The sequence below is a fragment of the Mauremys reevesii genome, linkage group 10 (assembly GCF_016161935.1).
Source record: "Mauremys reevesii isolate NIE-2019 linkage group 10, ASM1616193v1, whole genome shotgun sequence".
NCBI classification, from domain to species: domain Eukaryota; kingdom Metazoa; phylum Chordata; order Testudines; family Geoemydidae; genus Mauremys; species Mauremys reevesii.
In genome coordinates this window covers 26,353,942-26,368,370 of record NC_052632.1, presented here as the reverse complement: position 1 = coordinate 26,368,370, position 14,429 = coordinate 26,353,942, and the positions used below count along the sequence as shown (strand labels likewise).

Here is a 14,429-nt window from a genome sequence, read left to right as displayed (position 1 = left end):
ACCAGTCCATTTCATATAGGTAACTAAATAGTCATCAGGTCTGGAGTTGAAAACTGGAAATAAAAGACTGCATATCTTTCTTCCAGTACATTAACTTGAATATCAACAACTGTGTGTATTAACTTTTAAAAATAAATGATCAGAAATTCCTTTTACTCCCACTTAATCCTGAGTGAAGTATATGGCAAAGGAACATCTGATTTTGTGTGGTAACTGGATGATAGCTGGTTTAAGTAAAGATGGTGCTTTTATGCCATTTTATCGGCCTTTTTGTCATTACTTCAATTTCACACCAAGGATACAATTGCAGTGCCACCTTAAGAACTAGAATATTTCTCCAAACCATCTTTGAAGTCATGGGATATACCCTATCAAAGGGATGATGTGGGGAAGACTTGGCAAGCCATTGGGCAAAGCTTGAATAATAAATATTGGTACTATTTGAACATTTCTTCTAGAAGTCTGGTTAGCAAAAGTTATACTAAAGACATTTTTTGTTTTAGAACTATTGGCTTATTTTAAAAAACGTTTGACTTTTCCACAATAAACTGCACATTAGTGTTTCTACATTGCTGCAGAGTTGGTGTTTACATTTGAACAATGTTATGAACTATGTTCAAATGTAAAATGCTGTCTTAATGACTGCCTGGTCCAGTGTGTTCTTCAAATACAGGAGCTTCAAATGAAGCTATTTCTATGAATTTGCAAGAGGAAGGATTGTAAACTGGTCATTTTGTTCATCTGCTTGGGGTTTAATGACAACACTGGAAGGCCTCTTTGTCTCCAACTATATAAATTTACATATGAAGTACTAATGGCAAATACTCATGTGTTCTGCATGCAAAATGTGTGTAATGTTTTAAGGCCTATTTTAATTAGGGTAGCTAGTTTTTAATTTTCCTCAACATGCTGTGGTTGCTTAGTGTCCCATTCTAACAAAGAATGCAACAATGAAGTAATTAAGACTGATAGATTTATTTTTTTATTTTTTTTTTAAACAACAAAACTCTGGTTCCAACTCTGGTTCCAACCAGGGCATCAAAACTCTCTCTCGAATTCTGTATAATAACTTTTGGCCTGATCTTCAAAGTTGTTAACACCTGACGTTTACATTCATTTGCTGGAATTTTGAGGGCACCCACCTTTTTATTGCCGTTCCTCTTATGAGCACCTTGAATTCTTAAGGGTTTAGATTTCTGGACCCAAACCTTTACTTTAGGGAGCAAAATCATATAGAACCTATGCTCAGTCCCTTTAAGTGCCTTATAGCCAATTAAAAATGCTTTGCAAGATACAAAAATATTATATCTGATCTCTATCTACTCATCTCCTGTTGGGTTTGTTCCTCTTTTCTGTTCTTCCTCCCCACTACTTTCCACAGTTAAGCTTTTATTTGTCTTTTTGTCCCCAGTCTGAACTATTGAATCCCTTTCAATAAGTTGTTTCCACAAAGCCTTCTTTCAGCTTGCCTTATTATTAACTCAGAAGTAAATTCTATGTATGAAGAATATTGTATACGGATTGTGATGTTTCAGATACTGAAGGAAACTATACATAATGGCTATACTTATGTGTAGGAAGAATAATTGCTTAGAACACACTTAATGAATGTCAGGACTACTTAGAAGAATATCTTGTCTCAAACGATCACTTGTGAAGCTTATTTTGTGCTATCACTTTTGAATATTCACTTTCCAAAATAGAAGAAGCAGAAGTCTTCACTTTTTATTTAAAAACATGAAACATATGTAATAGCCTGTAAACAAGTAGTGGCCTAGAGCATTGAATACATAGTATTCACCATTCGGGGCATGAGTCCCCACCACTCTCCCATCCATGAGGGTTTGCGGGAGGAAAAAATTCTCAAGACAAAGCCAGTCCTGGAGTCACTCATCCATTTTGAGTTGGTAGCAGCAACCCTCAATTCCCTCATTACGGTACTTTTCTTTCTGAAGTTTTTTACTTGGGTAATGTGACTGACATGCTGTTTCCTTCAAGCCCCTCCTGTCCATTACTCCACAGGCTGCTCACCATCAGCTTTGACATCCATGTTCCTATTTTCCTGTTCCTAATGCCCCGCCCATTTAACATCCTCTGTCCCTTCCTTTGGTTTTCCTTGTTTTGTTTCTTCTCATCCTTTGTCTGCTAGGTTGTTTTAGCAGCCTAATTTAGCACGTACCCTTAATTTGTCTTCTGGCAGATGTCTACACAGCGGTAGAGAAGTCAGTTCACAAGCTTATCAATGCCAGCTGACCATTCAGATATCTAGTCTTGCAGTGAGTCTTGTAGTAAGGCAGAAGTACCCAATGTCTAGCATAACTTTAAAGCCATTGTTTTGGGCCCTGTCTGCACTATATGTAGATCCAGGCAAAGCTCTCAAATACCAGTGCTCCTGGCCAGCTCTCCTTGTGTTCCCTTCCATCCTCAGGGTAGCCAGGTTTCTCTTCCAAATTTCTTGTGCACTCAACATGAGTCAAAAACCTTCTACAGGGAAATGTCTAGGCCAGGAGGCTTAAATTCAAGCTGAATCCTCAGGGATGTTTCTTCAACCTTTTTTTGTTTGTTTGTTGCTTGCATGGAAAACTGCTTTGGAGGCACGGTTATCACATGGAAGAATATTTGTATCACTGCACATTAAGACTTGCTTTTAATTGCCATGTTTGGCCTGCAGAAGCAAGCCTTCAATTTTGAGTAGTAACTGTAATGCTAGCAATGCAGAATGAAGAAAATGCAAGTATGTTTTTTTTTAGGTATGCAAAAGAAAAATGTCAAGTTGTTCTAGTCACTGACACTGTTGAAATGCTGAGACTAAGATTACTGTGTTGTTTTTTTCCTTTTCACAGGCCAGTATGGAAATCCTTTAAATAAATACATTAAACATTATGAAGGATTATCATATGATGTGGATTCATTACACCAAAAACACCAGCGTGCCAAAAGAGCAGTGTTGCATGAAGACCAATTTCTGCACCTAAATTTTCATGCACATGGAAGGTGAGTAATTTTTATTTAAAGCTATTCACCTTAAGAATACTTGCTATTTATTTTAACAAAATACAGATGCATTGGTTGAAATACTATACAAGTGCATATAAATGCTACATAACTCGAATGTTAAAATATTTTAACATTCACCTTTCATAATGCAAGTGAATTAACTAAGTGTTCAGAGAAAATCACAGAGTTGCAGCTGTCATTTTTACTTAGACTTCCTCAAATTTTCTTGTTTAACCTCAAACCAAAGATTTTATTTTTGGCTAAGCTTAAATCTCTTTTGGTTTTTGAAATATGTTAAGAGTGGAGTGGCATAGTTATTCCTGGTTTTGTAATGCATTTTTGGACTTTGTGAATAGCATAAAGCTGTACACTGAACTTTGCCTGTGAGTAGTCTTCATTGTAGAAAATAGTCCAATTTGGGACAAAATACTAAATTACATAAGCAACTAAAAATGCATTTTCTATACTTATAACTGAAAACTGAAGGTATCTAACTCCATGTTGCCAGAGAAAATTACCTAAATTCCATAGTGTCACATTGTAGATAAATGGGGTGTGTTGGTGAAAACTAGCACTGTGCTGCAAAAAAAACCCTGGCCCTGCAGGTAGCTGCTCTTCCCCCTTCCCTTCCCCATCCCCCCCAATAAAGAGAACTCTTGCATTTAACTTCTGCTCTTCCTGATTTTTATGGTCAAATTTGCTCTGAGACTGTCTAAATACAAGTGCTACAGGAGCACAGTTCTACAGCTATGCTACCGAAGGGGTTTTTCTGTTGCTATGTTGCCTGATTCTTTAGTAGTTAATTATTATTGATTTCCAATTAATACTAATTAGGGTACTGTAGGTTCTAGTCCTAGGATCTGGCATGACAGAATCAAGGTTGAGTTCAGTATCTGGTTGGGAACCCCAGAGTACATACCATAGACACTCAGGCTGAGGGGAAAGCAAAGCTTTAACACCTTTTGTGAACACAATTAGTAAAGCCACAAACCGCAAAAAAAATAGCAAAAATACAGAGTTACAGTGATGTATTGTACCATTCCTTACATATGTACTCATATGGTCATACCCTTGCTTGGGGATCAGATGGTAAGAGACAACCTGCTCTGTCCCTGGCATGCCAAACGAGTCCCAGGGTCCAGATTGACGGATGACAATGACTCCCTTTATGTGGTGGTCTGGCCTCTTGTAGGGCCCAGGGGCTATCATGAATATTCATTCAAATGCCCAATCTCCCTTGTTCATATCCAACTTTTATCCTATAGATAAGTGTATTAATGATTTTAGCTTATTACCATATACATCAGTTAATTGCCAGGGCAAATACGTGGTTAAGCATCTGCTGACAGTCTATCCAAACATATCCAAGCCTAGAATCAGCTCAACGTTCCTGTGGTTACCTGGTAGCATTTTAGACAACCCCTTCCCTTAAGCACACTATTCCCAGTTCCCCAAAACTCAGAGTAATGTGGCCATTTATCTGTGCCAGAGTTCACAGGCCTCAAAGCCCTATGCTAATTTATACCTTATATTAACTGCTTAACCTTATGTCTTGCAGCATATGGGCCTGTAGGTTCTTTGCATTACTGCCAAGTGAAATAAAATGCTAAAGATAGCTCTATAGGCTACAACTGTAGTAAATCTATCCCCTTGAGAGGTGGTTGAGGGAAGAATTCTTCTGTCAACCTAATGGTGTCACTACTGGGGCTTAGGTCAGCGTAATTTTATGTCTCGCAGGAGTGTGAATTTTTCACGCCCCCTGGGTGATGTATCTAGGTCAATATAGGTTTAGTTGTCAATCAGGCCTGAATCTAGACTTGTGTAATATTGATATTGCCATATACATCTCTGATGTAGGAAAGTATTATCTTTATTTGACACGGTAGAACAGAGTTACAGAAAACATCACATTTCAGATACCTTCATTTTGGTTGCCTCAGTGACTGCGTGCTTAACTTGAAGTATCCAGGGCTTGATATTTCAGAGGTTCTGAGCATCCAGAGCTCTCAATTATTTCAACTGGAGTTGTAGATGTCACAGACAAGCACCCAGAAAATGAGGAACGGTTAGTAGCCACATCTTAAAAATTTTAATCTGAGTGACTTGACCAGCATCACATAGGAAGCCAGTGGCTGAGGAAGGATAAAGCCCAGATTACCTGGATCCTAGCCTCATGCCTTGCCCACAAGAACTATCCTTTCTATTCCTGCAGCAATTTGCCTTATTCAGTATGAACCTTCTGGGGGAATGCAAACATGAGAAAGGAAATAGAAATTCTCAGCTGTTTATATCTAAGCAAAACCCAAATGGGATTTCAGGGAACACAGAAAAGGCTGCTTCTGTCGCCCTTCAGTCTTTTCCACTTCTATATTTTAAAGGCCTGCTGCAAACAATGGATGTTTTGGAGTTTCTCAAAAAGACAAAAGAATCTTCATGTGTCTCGGCTGTGTTCCTCTGGGTGGTGTTCACCATTTCCTTGGATTACTTTTGAGGATCAGTGGGTGCATTATACCCTGAGCCAAAAGCTGCAGGTCTCCTGAGCTCCTAGTTACTTAGATGTGTTTCACAGAGTTCACCTGGCTGGGGGAACTAAGGTTGCTAATTAAGACTGCAGGGACAACATGGCAGGAAAGCAGGACGTATAGGTTTGGCAAAGGCATTTTCTAACCATTGTCACTTTCTAATAACGTTTGAGTTACAGATATATAAAAGTAAAGTATGAGCACAGCCTCCCCCCAGCTCCTGGTGTCTGATCTTGATGCTCTTGAGAGCCCTGGGTTTGGTTGAAGTACTTAAGGCAGGGTCCCCAAACTGGGGGGCAGCCCCCATAGGGGCATGTGGAGGAACATTGAGGGTGTGTGTGGAAGGGCCTAGGCCAGCCCCATGGGGGCCACTCTTCCAGACCAGCTCTATCCCCATCCTCACTCCTCCCCCACCTGTGTTCAGCCCCCAGTCCTGCTCTGCCTTCAGGCCCTGCCTAGCTCCCATGGTGGGGAGGGAGTGCCACGTTTCCAGCCCAGCTCTGCCCTCATTCCCTCTCTGTCCCTCTCTCCCCCAACCAGCTCTGCATCTAGCCCTAGCTCCATCCCAAGCTCTGCTGTTGAGGAAGCCTTGGCTGTGGAGTAATGGAGGGAAGACACTGACAGATTCCATTATTGGTTAGGGAGGAGGGTGACTGGAAAAGGTTGCTCAACTCTTGCATGTTGCAATGGTCTGTCCTCTTGCTTAGAAAAGTATCCCTCCTCTAAAACAGCCTCTCGCCCCCTCTTGCCTGTGTGCCACAGCTGCCCTCCCTATTCTGTTATGTGTATAGAGACATTTAAAGTCAAGGGCCCTACTTGAAGAAAACCCATTGTTCCAATAGGGGAGAGTCGTTCAACATTGATGGCTGTGCCATAGCTTCTCAAACAATTTTTCTGCTAGGTGTCATGCTGCTGCTACAAAATGGATGCTCTAATCAACAAAGGAGGTTGTAATGTAACATGAAGGTCATGCTCTAAATGATTACAATGGCAAGTAGAGCCCCTGAAACAACATGTGGTTTATAATTTGATATTGACACATCCTCAGTTTCACATTGACCACTTGTGATCAGTAAATAATTGATGAAATTCTCCAGAAAAGTACCGGTGTTATATTGGTGTTGTAAACAGGTTCCATCATCTCTTACTACATTTTACTTAAAAATTTTAGCTGGTGTGGTATTCCATATTCTAAATATTGCCATCGTGTGTTTGATAGTTATCTGCTGCATTTCACCAAAGAAGTGGTTTCTCTTCAATGGTGGATAAGTCCTCCATATATGTAGCTTTATCTACAAGCTAATTTTAAAGCTCCATTGGATGAAAATAGCTAAATAAAATCTAGATAGTGATCTTTGAAAGACTTTCCACTGTAAACTAGTCTCTTGTGTTCCAGTGCCATAAGGTAACTGAGCCCAGGAACCTGACAGGTTTTTTTTTTTTAAAAAAGATAGCATGAGAACATCTGCAGTTACCTTAGAAAGGATTTTTAAAAAAAAGCATGGAAGGGATATAAATCTGTGTGCTTCAGGGCATAAGCGAACTTCTTACTGAAGGGTGGTTAGGAGGAATCTTCCTACACAGACAGGTGTCACCGTTCTGGTTTAGCTCCTTGTAGACACTCACCAGGCTGCTGAGTTTGGATCTCAACACTGGACTTCTGTGATTTTTGGCTTTCTGAGCAGACTCCAGGTACTACCTCTGGCTTTGGGTCTCTAGGCACACTTTCAGGGTGCAGATCCTCCATCTAACTCTGTCCCCTCTCCAAGCTGGGACTTTATTGCCCACTTGCCCAGGCCCTGATACTAGCGTCATCTTCCCAAGGCTTTCCAGTAACTTAAGTACATCCATTCCAGAACTCCAGCGTTGTGGGCACTCTGCTTTACGGTTTATCCCTTCAGAGACATCTAATAGCTGAAGCAAACTGCTAAACTTGCATACGGTTTCCAACACAATCATTATCCATTTTAGATGGCATCAGAGGTACAGATCTAGGCAAAACAAGAAACATCTGCGTAAAAATCCCTCTCTCGGTTTCCTCAACACTTTTCAGCTTTCTTTGGGACTGTACTGTCTTCTCATGATTCCAGGACTCTTTCTCCAGGTCAGGCTTCTCTTCCAGATCCTGGAGTCACTGTCTGACCTCTGCAGTCCGTTTCCTCTAGCTGTGGCTGGTGTCCCGCAGTCAAATAGTTCTCTCTCTCTCTCTCTCTCTCTCTCTCTCCCCCCTCAGCCTCTGGTTTTAAAGGGCCGTACCCGCACCTAGGCTGTATCTACACTTAATATGCTACAGCAGCAGTGCTTCAGTGTAGACAATCACTACAGTCGGGCGGCTCTAGGGATTTTGCTGCCCCAAGCACAGCAGGCAGGCTGCCTCCGGCGGTTTGCCTACGGAGGGTCCGCTGGTCCCACGGCTTCGGCGGACCTGCTGCAGGCTGTCTGCCGCCCCTGCGACGCCGGCAGAGCGCCCCCCCATTGCTTGCTGCCCCAAGCATGCACTTTGTGTGCTGGGGCCTGGAGCCGCCCCTGACTGCAGTGATGGGAGGGGTTCTCTTGTTGCTGTAGTTAATTGACCTCCGCTAGAGACAGTAACTAGATTAGATAGGGCTAGGTCAATGGAAGAGTTTTTCTGTCAGACCGGGGGTTAGGTCAGCATAGCTACATCTCTCAGAAGATGGATTTTTTACATCCCGAGAGACACATCTATGCAGATATGTTTTCAGTGTAGCCCATCCACTGGTTTTTGTGCCCCTTATGGAGAAAAGCCACTGCTCCAAACCCCCACTCTGTGGACAAACTTGGTTGAACTGGTTCCCATAGGCTTCAGCCTTTCCACTGTCCTAAGGTGCTCCCTCTTGAGTAAGAGCTGTTTTTGGTGATGACTATCCATTGCTCCTGGTCTGGGAGAGACATGACACCAGCCGTGATAGCAGATGACTGACTATACATCGCCTGAGGTATTTAGTGATGCAGAAACTTCATTAAATCAACCACAATTCAGAAGTGTTATGTAGATCTCCAAATAGTCACAGCAGGTTAGTACCCAATTGCCGACTTTGGGATTTTTGCACCTTCTCTTGAAACATGTGGTAGTGCCGGCTGCTGCAGGCTAAGTAGTGAACTAGATATGTCTGGTCTGGTAATTCTTACATTAATTGTTTTGAATGCATTCTTAAACTAAACAGCAAAGATTAAATATACACACAATGCTCAGTGTAGGAATAAAGTGTTATAAAAATTACGACAATCTTTAAAAGTGGTGGTGCTGGTGTTTCAACCACAAAATCAAACTGTGCAGTGTTGTGGGTGACATTTGCCAACAGGTAAATAGATATTAGATCAAGAAATCAATACTTACTATAAACAGCAGTACCTGGCATAGGTAGGTGGATGGATTAAGGGCATATATTCAGCCTTGGGATTCCTAACTATGAATATAGCTTTTGTTTTATACATAACTTATTTTTATGGTAATATGGAAAAAAAATCTGTTTACAGTTTTTTTTACATTTGCTATTGTATGAACTGACTTCTTTGATATTCAGTCATAACTCTGTTTTGAATGTACATTCAAAATTACTTATTGGTGTGTTTCAGAAGTTTAAGGACTGATTGTTAATAAACCATGCTAGCAAAGATTGTAAATACACTTTGTGGAGAGGGGAGAATATTGCACATTTTTGCAGCCATTTAACTACAGTAAACTGGCACTTAAATACCACCCAAAAAAGATGTCTTTTATGATGTGTTTGCAAAAGTCATCTCGAGTGCAGACCCATTTGAGCTTGTAGAGTTTAGGTGAAATGTCTTGAAACATAGACCCTGAGTCTGCAATGGGGTGCACTAAACAAGTCCTTGAGTTTTTGGTCTACACCTAAAACTTAGGTCAACCCAGCCACGTTTCTAAGGAGCGTGAAAAATCCACACCCCTGAGCTATGTAGGACCTAACCGGTTGTAGATGGTGTTAAGTCGATGGAAGAATTATTCCATCAACCTTCCTACTGCTTATTGGGAGAGGTGGATTAACAGGGGTGGGTGTGTGGGTGGGGGTGTGTGTGTGTGACAGACACACACACACACACACACACACACACACACACACACACACACACACACACACACACACACACACACACACACACCCTGTTGCTGTAGTGAATGTCTACACTGAAGCGCTACAGCAGCACAGCTGCAATTGTGCTGCTGTAGTGGTGTCTATGTAGACATAGCCTAAGCCCAAGTATAGACACCACTAGATTGATGGAAGAATTCTTCCATTGACCTAGCTACCACCTTTTGTGGGGATAGATTTACTACAGCGACGGAAAATCCTTCTGTCACTGGAGCAAGCAGCTACACTGCAGCACCACAGCCATGCTGCTGAAGTGCTTATAGTATAGAGTTAAGGCTCTGCCTGTGTGTAGTGGTCTGCCTGCATGGAGCCAGTTGTAAGACTGCGGCCTTAGCAGAGGAATTTATATTTTAAAACCTCATTCCCTAGCTGAATTCTTAGCTTAGCTTGCAGTCTGGGTGATACTTTAATGGCCCAGTTGTAAACACTTGATAAAACAGGTTAATATACTTACGTCTCCCTTAAATGTGCAAGGACACTAAGCATAGCTACAGCTCTACCCCGATATAACGCTGTCCTTGGGAGCCAAAAAATCTTACCGCGTTATAGGTGAAACTGTGCTGTATTGAACTTGCTTTGATCCGCCAGAGTGCGCAGGTCGCCCGCCTCCCCCCTCCCACTCTGGAGCACTGCTTTACCGCATTATATCCAAATTCATGTTATGTCGGGTTGCATTATATCGGGGTAGAGGTGTACTTCTAAACTTTTTTAAACTCTTGCCCATTGTACAAAAGAAGTGCCTGTTAAAATGAGACAAAAGCTTTTGTACAAGTGTGGCATATCTATATATTTTTATTAGTGCTTTAATCCTCACTTCAGAAGATTCACCCTTTTAAATTGACTTTGAAGATCTTGGCTTATTCCTTAGTCATAGTGACTTTTATAACAGACCATTAAAATATTGCAGAAGTATGAAAAATTGTAATTCTAAGCAATTATCCAAAGCCTTTCTACACAAGAGATGTTTTTGTAAGGAGAACAAAGCTATTCTTTTTAGATGAGAAGCACTTTTGCAGTTGTGCTAATGGTAAATGTATCTCAAAATAGTTATTGAAAATTAAAGAATACTATTAGAATACTAATAGATTTATGAATATTTCAAAACACTGAAAACTAAATTTAAACTTGCTGATCAATTTTTGTTTAATATTCCAATTTAGAACAATACCTTGCTGTTTTTTACATTTTCTTGCGTTAGTTTTTCGGAGAGGGAGGAGTGCATATACATGAAAGCAGAAACTGTCAAAATAATTCTTTATAAAGGTTTGAACGCTTAGAACAACTTCATGAATTAATTGCTGTAACTTGCTGAAGCTTTTCCAGAGCAAAATTCTAATGATACCAGATGGGTGTTTCATAAACTTAATTGAACAGCTCTGATACCACCTACAAAACTTTTTTCTCTTCTGTGGCTCTGTTTCCTTCTGGGGCTTTGTGGAGGATCAGACACTACTGCTGAGAGAAGTCCATGTTTGTGAGTGAAGATGCAGAGGACCTCATATTTTAACCTAACTGCTTTCTTGGGCTCATCTGGTGCATTTGGAGCTGTTTTTTCTTTACAGAAATATCTGACATGCAGGCTAGGCTGTAATACTACTTCATTACTTGATTTTTAACTGCCATCGGTTCCCTGTGTAGAGAAGAATCAAAGTACCCTTCAGCTTAGTGTCCAGAAAACGTACTGGTGGCATTGGGGGAAAACAATGTGTGAAGAATCAGAGTATTCAAGTGTAGCTGGCTTGTTTCAGGGTGATCTGTCTTTTAATCTGTAGATGCTGCTTAATAACATGAAGACCAAAGACATTTACAGCTCTTTACATTTGAGTCATTTTAATTGAACTGATACTTAGATAAATAGTCTCTGCTAGTAGTGTCAAATATATAACTATTCTATCGCTACTGTGTGTAGTTTTTCTGACAACTTACTACTTCAATATTTGTACTAAAACAAAATGCACAGTACACCACAACCACACAAAGCAATTAACTTGTAAATACAAATTTAAAAAAGCTCTTATAGTATAAATTTACCAAATAAAGTAAACCTTTTACAACTTCAAAAACAGATATTACAGTAAGTTGTTTATAATTGGATAATCACCTAAATACCATTTGTTTGGCAGCTTTAATGCTTGAGATTTAAAATGAACACTTAATAAAACACCAGCTTAATAGGATAATTTAGTCCATTACAAGTAACACATGGAAACCTGTTAAATCTTTAGAATCATAAACCTTATAGTTTAGATCAGTTGACGTCGCTGCCTTGCAGACCATACAAAACTTATTTTATTTTTTCAAGGTCTGAAATAGGAGAAAATGAAAAATTGCATGTGCAAGAGGTACAGGTTAGAATTAAAATTAACCTGCCTACAGTTATTTTTACATGCCCAGGATTTGCAAACCCAGTTGATTCTCATTCAGGTAGGTCCCTACTGCTCTCAGTATCCTATTGGGAGGGTAGTGAATTCAGAAGGAATGAGAGACTAGAGGGACTCCAATATGGTGCAACTCAGTGGTTCTCAACCAGGGGTCTGGTCCCCCTGGGGGCAGGTTTCAGGTGGTCCACCAAGCATGGCAGCCTTAGACTCACTAGGGCCCGGGACAGAAAGCCAAAGCCCCACCATGCAGGATTGCAGCCTGGGGCTGACGCCAAAGATTGAACAACTTAACTTTGCAGTGCCCCCTGTGGCGTGGGGCCCTAGAAAATTGCCCTGCTTGCTACCCCCTAATGTTGTCTCTGGCTTTTATATACTGAAAAACAGTTGTTGTGGCACAGCTGGGCCGTGGAGTTTTTATAGCATGGGGGGGGGGGGAGCAGAAAGAAAAAGATTGAGAACCCCCAATGTAAGTATGTGTAAGGGAGTTTGATTGTAAAGGAGTTTAACTTACTCCATTATATGCCTTACCTCTTAATATGGGATATTGGTGTCCATCTCACTAGCAGTATTTTACTTTCTAACAGACTTTTCTTCTTGATCACAGATACTGCCTTATTGTTTTGATGTTCATTTTCCTTTAATATACTCTCCAGCAGTAATTTCAAAACCTTCTTTCGTAATATTACATTTCATTTTAAGGTTGAAAGAAAAGCTAGGCTTCTGTAGCAATCTTGTAAATCAGATCTATCCCTTCATCTCAAATGATCATTGTAAGGTAATTCCTGATTCTCGGGTAGAAGATTGAATCTTTCGTGAAATCTGCAATTTAAACATAGGAAGTTGTATTTTGTCATGTTAACTCCTGAGGTTGCAGCTTCCAAACTGGACTATAAATCTACTTGAGTTCTTGTATTGGCTCAACTCCTTGCTCCTGCAGGGTCCCTGACCTTGCATTGAAAAAGGTGGAAACTTTGATCCAAGGAATGAAACTATCCCAAAAATTGAAGAGTAATGGTAAATTGCCTTTCAGGGAAAGACTCTTCTCAGCATAGACATTGCCAGCATACCAACTGCAAAACAAAAATAAACTTAAATAGGTAACTGAAGTTCTATTAAAGGGTGAGTTTATTGTGCTCAACATTCATTAGTAATTGATTATTTTCATTTGAGGACAGGATTTGAAAAACTTACTTCACACCTCATCGTCCCAGAATTAAGTCTGCCAGTCAGGATGAAAAATACATGTACAACCAAGACTCATGCATATTCAAAGGAATAATAAGCTGTCTTCTGTTTAACTGTACTGTCAATTAGCTTTCTACTTAATGCATTTTAAAAAATGTAATTTACTATCTCTTCCTTATACTTTTTTTCTAACTTGTTCCATCAGTCTGTCATCCACACCCACTAACCCCCACTCTGCATAGATTCTGCAAAAATTGATGACACTCCCCTGGGAAAGATTGCTACTCACCATGGGTGAGTGAACAAGTGGATTTTTCAAGTGCTTTTTGAGGACAAATGACTACATCTGCATATTACTAAATCATATTACAGGTACACTCAAAACAATTTTTCAAAGGCTCCACAATTTATCACTAATCTAAGATTTTTTCAGATTTTTATTCCAAACCATTTCATATCATTCTGGTTGAAGTCAAGCGTCTGAATTAGCTTCTGTTGGAATGTGTAGCCTTAAGGAAAAAGCTGTTTTTAAAACAGGTGATATATATGACAATTTTTAATTTTTAACTGTGTGTAAGCCAAAAGGTCTTTCACATGGTTAAACCTGTGGATATTTTTGTGTTCTGTAAGATTATTTGATTCAAAGATGATTTAGGACCCTATTTCATATCTAATATCTATATAAAAAGGTTTAAAGTTCAGTAGCAAAATACCTTCATACATTTGCTTCACTCTTTGACTTACAAGTAAGGATAGCTACATCTGATAACTGTCTGTCAAAAGTGCAAATTTTCAAAAACTAGAACCCTATCTTAAACCAAATGTTTGGAACTTAACTGAGTGTTTCTAATGGTATTTTCATTGGTCAGTGCTGACAGAGGGCACCTATGGGATGGCTTGCACAGTTGGGCCCTGAGTGGATGCTGTTTGCAGTGCAGTGCAGTTGCTCCCCAGGAGACTGACAGGAATTGTTGGTGGCAGCAGTTCTCTGGTTTTTTGGGTTTTTTTTTGTTTTGTTTGTTGCTCATCCTGCACATTTTTGAATGTAGGGTCAGTGGCTCTGATTGGCCAGTGTAGTCAGCACTGTATGGCTGCCTTTAGCAGTGGAGTCAGATAACAGTAGGTAAGCAAAGTAGGAAGGCAAAATAATCCATACCAAGCCAAAAAAGTGGTGGTGTAGTTACCATACAGTCGAATCAGTGCTTTTAATT

At 40.2% G+C, this 14,429-nt stretch overlaps 1 protein-coding gene across 2 annotated transcripts in view; it reads left to right on the top strand.

Annotated features, from left to right (window-relative positions):
• Nucleotides 1-14,429, top strand: part of ADAM10 (ADAM metallopeptidase domain 10) — a 116,494-nt gene that overhangs the window by 37,181 nt on the left and 64,884 nt on the right. Inside the window, exon 2 of one of the 2 annotated variants that reach the window (XM_039492255.1) lies at nucleotides 2,844-2,994. In XM_039492255.1, the coding sequence (XP_039348189.1) occupies nucleotides 2,844-2,994 (151 nt within the window). Of the gene's footprint in view, nucleotides 1-2,843; nucleotides 2,995-13,512; nucleotides 13,591-14,429 lie in introns of those variants that run through there. The other variant, XM_039492256.1, reaches the window with a different exon arrangement.